General features: G+C 26.8%; 1 protein-coding gene across 1 annotated transcript; it reads right to left on the bottom strand.

Annotated features, from left to right (window-relative positions):
- Positions 1–3413: 3413 nt before the first annotated feature.
- On the bottom strand, positions 3414–6124 carry LOC132924707 (uncharacterized). The gene is made up of 3 exons (XM_060989149.1): positions 6062–6124; positions 5682–5936; positions 3414–4131 (listed from the first exon to the last, which is right to left on the bottom strand). Exons 1-3 carry the CDS (start codon positions 6122–6124, stop codon positions 3652–3654), a joined length of 798 nt encoding a protein of 265 aa, XP_060845132.1. The 3' UTR covers positions 3414–3651.
- Between the last annotated feature and the right edge of the window lie 716 nt (positions 6125–6840).

Here is a 6840-nt window from a genome sequence, read left to right as displayed (position 1 = left end):
ACCATGTGTGTATCGTATTTTATCAGCTGCCAAAAATAGACATCCTAAAATTTACCTGTATGGCAGAGTCTACGGAGGCTGGGCATAGCCCCTTGCTCCCCCTTGAATCCGCGCCTGCACTATCACCACTGTTAGAATTGAATCGTTAGAAATAAGGTATGTTACTACCACAGAATCAATGTAATTAATTAATATTTATACAGTGTTACTACTTTATTTCCATCGTTATTTTAACAAACCGAACAGTATTGTCGGTATTGTCGGTATTGATTTCTATCGGGTGAAATACACGATAGTGCAATACTGCAATACGACTATTGCACGCACGATCGCACACCCGCACGTGTTGTCTCCGTCTTACAAGGCGTAACATAGCAAATTTACGCTCAGCAGATTACGTTTAGCTCCGTTAGTTTAACAATTAGAGTGAATTGACCTATTATTGCTGGTGAGAACATTATCTATGCTTTTATGTTGGTTTTTGACAATTATTTCAGTTTTTAAGTGAGTTAACAGCATTCTTTATTTACAATACATTACATACGTATAACTTGCTAAAAAAATTAATTATTGTAAAAACCCAACATGCGAACACAGATAATGTTCTTACCATTAAGTTTCATAATAGGTCGATTCACTCTAATTTTTAAACCAACGGAGCTAAACGTGATCTGCTGAGCGTAAATGATAGTATACTTTTGTAAGACGAAGACAACATCATATGCGAGTGTGACGTCTTCTTAATTGTAAATATACAACGATCATAGATGTAAATAGGGTCCTTAAATTTCAAAATTTTAATAACTGTCTACTTGAGCACTTGAGCTTATAAGTTTGAGAATATGATTCCTTCTAACACACCCTCTCAAAGTCCCAATATACATACAAATGTACAATTTTAACTTTTATAAGTACTTAATACTAATACTTATACATTCACATTCTACAATTCATAACATATTATCACAAATTAATATAAACAGTTGTATTATAATTTATACGTCGTATATTCCGTTTACAGTTTATTGGATAATACCAAAGATGTAAAAGGTGTAATACTCAAATTAATTATCTATTTAAATTGGGAAAATAATTTGTATAAATAAAATATTATTTGAGAATTAAATCAATACCTGTTTGTTGAGAGTCAGTAAGTATGTAGTTTTTTCTATATTTCTGTGTACGGAAATAGCTGATTTTTAGTTTTTAATTTAAAAACAGTATTAATAGCTTACAAAACTCAAAGCAATTGTCATTTTTCAACACTTTGTTGTCACTGCATGTAAAATGTAGAATTCAAAGGGGTTTACAATGGAAAATCTATTTATTGGTAAATTAAATTAATTATATCCATTGCTTTTAAAATATAAATATTATTACCAAGGCTAGGATTTATATGCAACAGCATGTTTTTTTTTGCGACTTTTGATTATTGATTTTGTCAGTAATGTTCACGAATCACCTCATGATGAGATAAATGGTGGTGTTTTTATTTTGCACGTTTTTGCATATTATTATTGCATATTATATTGAATAAAATGAATATTATTGCATATTTCGATTATAATAAGAATGCGAAAATGTATGTTTTATAGTTTATTTCATACCTATTTAATTCTATAGCCCTGCTGATTAAAGTATAAAACTTTGTTATTTTGTCAAATATAAATTTTGTTTTTAAAAATACAGTCCTATGGTACAATAGATATATGCGATAAAATATTGAATAGTTGGACGGAGTAAGATAAACACAATTAGCCGATCATTTATATTCGAAAATTTAAAAAATAATTTGGTTTTAGCACGTAACACGCGTATTTATACTATTGAATGTGAATTATAAATTTTATTTCTAAATTATTTTATTTTATTTTATTTTATTTCTTAGTTATATTATACTAAGACAAACAGCCAATCACTGATGTATTTCAATAAATAAATATTTATTTTGCAACTATATTTTTGTGTATATCTTATAAAAATTTAAATGCATATTTTGGTAAATAAAATGCATATTTTACAATTATTTATTGCATAAAAATCATAACCCTGATTATTACCCCTATAGACGAGGGTCCTCCACCAATATGACTACGGTTCATAAAAATTAACTAATAATAATAATAACTTTTTCAAATTGACAAAAAAAAAATTGAAACTACAGAATATATTAAAAATTGTTTTCCAAACTATGCAATTGTAGTGGAATACTAACAGAAACACAATAATTAGTTAGATATACTTACTCAAACACAAATAATTTATAAGACCATGATCCTTGAGCTCTTTAAACAATACATTAAACTATTTAGATATATTATACATATACCTATGAATGTTGTTTATAAATAATAATAACAATAATATCTGTGAATAAACATTAATATTATAATTGTTTAATAAAAAAATCTGTTATATTTTATGAATAAATGTATTATTACTTAATCACTAAATATTGAAGAAAAAGTAAACCATACTGCAATAACTATTAAGTACTTTAAATCTACAAAATAAATATTAAATATCAGTTTTTGACAAATTATTACTTACATACTATTGTCAATTAACACATAGATTTTCAATAAGATTTTTTTATAGTTAATAATGGTCTAAACACTTAATAAACAAATAGTAATAGTTATATATAAAGAATACATTTATACGTAATATTATTGCTTAAACAATACATTTTGGCACATAATTTTACTTTTACACACAATAATTTCATATTTAAGTATATAATTCAAAATTAATCAGTTTTTTTTTAAGTGCTTAACTTTATGCACAAACTTACAGTCAATCACAATAAGAGTGATTACAAAAAAATATATATAAAGAAGTTTTTATTAGTAGGTATAAACTTACTGAAAAAATACATTTTATTATTACTTGTAATTCATTATATTTTTTCTTAACACAATATGTTCATATTTATTTCTAATGAGTATTTGATAGTACATTGGTAGAATTTTACATCAAAGTAATAACTACCTTATTTTATAAAATATAAACAAATATTATCCAATTAAATGCAACAATATATCTATTTTAAATAACAAAAATGAACCTTAAATCTTATTCAGATAATTTATCACAAACATATTTTAATAATATGTGATTCAGTACATTTTTAGTAAATTATTAAATAATTTATATTTTATGCTTATAAAATAATGATGTAAAAAACATAACAAATATTTGGAGTGTGTGGTGGTCAGTAAGGCCTAAACTACTTTGTTAACGAAGCCACTATTAGTTGTTTTCGCATTAATTTAGGAGTGCACTCTACTTCCCACCCCACAACTTAAATTCATCAAAGTACAAATGGGATCATTAAGATTCCCACCAAAAACTGCATGTACACTTTGAAAAAGTATTACACAAATAGCAGATTTTGTTTTTTATAACAGGAATTTATTTGTTATCTAAAATGTAAAAGCATCTTTTCTAAAAATAATGTCAAAAATTGTATTGTAAAAATTTGTTGAGTGAAAATATAAAAGTTAATGAAATAAAAATTAATTTAAATAAATAATATTTAATTAATAAAAAAAATGTCAATTATTAAAGATCTTTAATAGGCTGATCTCATAGTTCAATTAAAATATTAAAAACTTTATGTAGGCAAACAAGTGTAGTAGTCTAATAATATTAAGGAGTAACTGCTCCAATATCATGTCTAGTTCTTTTTGTTCCCGGTTGATAAGGACATTTGAACAAATTTCTATTAGTTAAGTGTCTTGTACGTTCAAAATCAATAACTGTATATTCTGTTGTTTCTTTTTTAGGGGGAACTGCAGGCAACTCTTTCTTATTTTTAGTCTTACAAACAGCAATTTCAACTTCAGTATAAGTAACTTCTTCTTTAGGAGTCACATAAGAATTACCACTATATACCAACTCGTTATTTTCATTGGCGTTTAACATATTTTCATACGTAGCACAGGGTGGAATGCTTAAATCGAGGTATGGAGATTCTTCATTCTTACTTGATTCTTTGCGGCTTCTTATTCCACTAAATTTGACTTCATCATAAACCTCTTCAAGCTTATCTCTGTTTGTGCGTGGTTGGCCAGAATAAAAATGTACTTCAGAAGACATATCTTTAGCCATATTCGTTTCATTTAAAATCTAAAATAAAAATATTTTTTTAATCAAAAGTTTTTGTTATTAATCTAAATATTTGTTTTAACAAGAAAAAATAATAATAATTGGTGTTGTAGTAATTTAAATAATTGTGAATTATAATTTGTCATAGGTACATAAATTATATAGTAATTAGTGATATAGTGGTTGCTTCTTTATGAAATTGCTTTAAACGCTTAAGAAAACATCATAAAATGTATTATTTATATAATTTACATTTAATGTTTATCAAATAATTTGCTCATAAAATCATTAGAATATGCACAAAAGATATAACTCAAGTATTTAAAAAGCTATTATGATATATTTAAACTTAAATATATTAATAATAATACTAAAATAATATATTATATACATTTTTTACTCCTAAAATAGTACCAACTACTATGGAGGTACAAATTATTTGAATATTAGTCTAATTTTATTGAATTTTTATAGACACACAATATAAAAGTAGTATGATATAAAATAGTCAATATTTAATAAAACAAATAATAAATTGGCCTACATTAAATCAAAAATATTTTACTATTATATACTTGTATAATATGAATAAATTACTATTTTAATTTTATTGACAAATTCATGTAAATATCTACTATGTATTATTATTATTTTATTATTTGCGATTCCGATTTTGTGTATACAAATTTTTCAAAATTTGAAAATTATATTTTAATTTATAGTTGCCACTCTTTAAGAGGACGTTATACCCGCATGTGTTGTCTCTGTCTTACTAATGTAGATCATAGCATATTTGCGTTCAGCAGAACTCATTTTGTGATGTTAGTTTTAATATTAGAGTCAATTTACCTATTATCAAACTTAAAGGTAATAATATTATCTAGGGCATCTTATAGGCTTTTATTGATATTTTAATTTTTAAGCGAATTACGAGCATTTTAAAGTTTAATATTTTACATAACTATAATTTACTTAAAAATTAAGATATCAATAAAAACCTATAAGATGCCCTAGATAATAGTATTATCTTTAAGTTTGATAATAGGTGAATTTACTCTAATATTAAAGCTAACACCACAAAATCTGTTCTGCTGAACGCAAATTTGCTATGATTTACATTAGTAAGAGAGAGACAACACATACGGGTAAAACGTCTTCTTAATAATAATATATTTCCACTTATCTTTTATTAAGAGAGTTTGTACAGACATATTATAAGATTTTTGATTAAATTATTGAAAAATGGGGTGTAGAATATTTTTCTCTGTTAACAAAAAAAAAATAATCTAATTTGGTTGATTCTACAAGACAGAATAAATTATAATGGCACCAGGCGCCTTAAATCAAAAGTTCTCAAAATAAACAATTTTAAATCTAAAGTATAGTTAATAATCAATAAAAGTGAAGTTTTACATCTATTTAACAATTTCAGTAATTTCACTATTTTTATAAATGTACAAAATAGTTCTGAATTGTTACATGTGAATATTAGGTACCTATATAGAAATATAAGAAAATAAAAACATTTGTTTTATACTAAAATATACTAATACTAAACCAATCAATGATACCTGCAATTTTCCTTTGATAGAATTGAAAATATTATCTGCATCTTTGCTTCTAAATGCAAATATTCCTTCACCATAGGGTGACGAGCGGCCAGCTTCGAAGCAGAACATAAAATCTTCATATCCGTAGCGTCGGATTGTCCTCAGTGGACATGAAATGTTTGATTTTTCATTTGCATAATGCATTACTAGATCGCTGTCAGTGATTTCAATTTGACCATGGTTTATTTCATTACCACTGTAATCTATGTTTGTAACCTGCAAGACATTTTCGTAAAACAATCATTAGTTTTCATAAAAATATTAACGCAAAAAAGTTATAAAAAAAAAAAAAAAATATAATAATAAATTATTTATAAATTATAAACGGTGCCGCTACTCACTTTGAACATGATCGAACTCGATGGAGTCGAACCAGTTTTTCTCTTGCTGGATACGCAGCCCATTTTTATGTATATATATAAATATATTATAATATAATATAATTTATACAACGTAGGCGAGCACCGAAACAAAATCGTAAGTGTATGACTACGATATGTCGTGCGAGTATCGACGTACAATTTAAAACTGACGAGCAGTAACTGAAAACTGAATTATACGTTATTGGAAATGGGAATGGTGTGGTGGGCGCACACCGTAGTACCAGTCGGCGCGCCGAATCGCTCGATAGTGAATACTACACTACTACAGCAGGCAGCAGCTGATTACACCGAGTAAGGCGAAAACTGGAAGTTAACGTCAGAGTTCAGGCGAGGTGCACCGGGGGTTATCATTTCAGTCCTCACTCCTCACAGTTCGTTTTATCATTTCAATCGTGAACAAACGGGCGATAATTTAAAATACGTTTGTGTTCTATTGTATGTACAGTATTATAATAGCGAAATATCAAATAATACCAATAACATACTAACACAGAAAAAAACGACTTGCCGAAACGTGTCTTTTCTGCATGTTGATGTGTACTCACGATAAAAATAATGTATTAAAACACAATGTGCATTGTACGACATTATTCTTAGATGTACCTATGTGTAAAGGGATGGCTGAATGGCGGGTGTGTTAAATCGATAATAAATTGGTGGTGGTAGATATAACTGGTATGTCCTTTTGTCGTGAGCTATACTGTCCGAATTCTGAAAGGACGAGGGCGGTTTTGTGT

Source organism: Rhopalosiphum padi, chromosome 3 (genome assembly GCF_020882245.1).
Source record: "Rhopalosiphum padi isolate XX-2018 chromosome 3, ASM2088224v1, whole genome shotgun sequence".
In the NCBI taxonomy this organism is placed as follows: Eukaryota; Metazoa; Arthropoda; class Insecta; order Hemiptera; family Aphididae; genus Rhopalosiphum; species Rhopalosiphum padi.
This window is presented reverse-complemented; position numbering and strand designations above follow the sequence as displayed.

What these genes read in the sequence shown, in the direction of transcription:
- LOC132924707 (XM_060989149.1), bottom strand. Translation starts at nt 6,124, where the DNA reads ATGGGCTGCGTATCCAGCAAGAGAAAAACTGGTTCGACTCCATCGAGT. An exon ending in CGAGTTCGATCATGTTCAAA is followed by an intron (nt 5,937 to 6,061) that starts GTGAGTAGCGGC and finishes AATGTCTTGCAG; the next exon opens with GTTACAAACATAGATTACAG. An exon ending in CTATCAAAGGAAAATTGCAG is followed by an intron (nt 4,132 to 5,681) that starts GTATCATTGATT and finishes TTTTTATTTTAG; the next exon opens with ATTTTAAATGAAACGAATAT.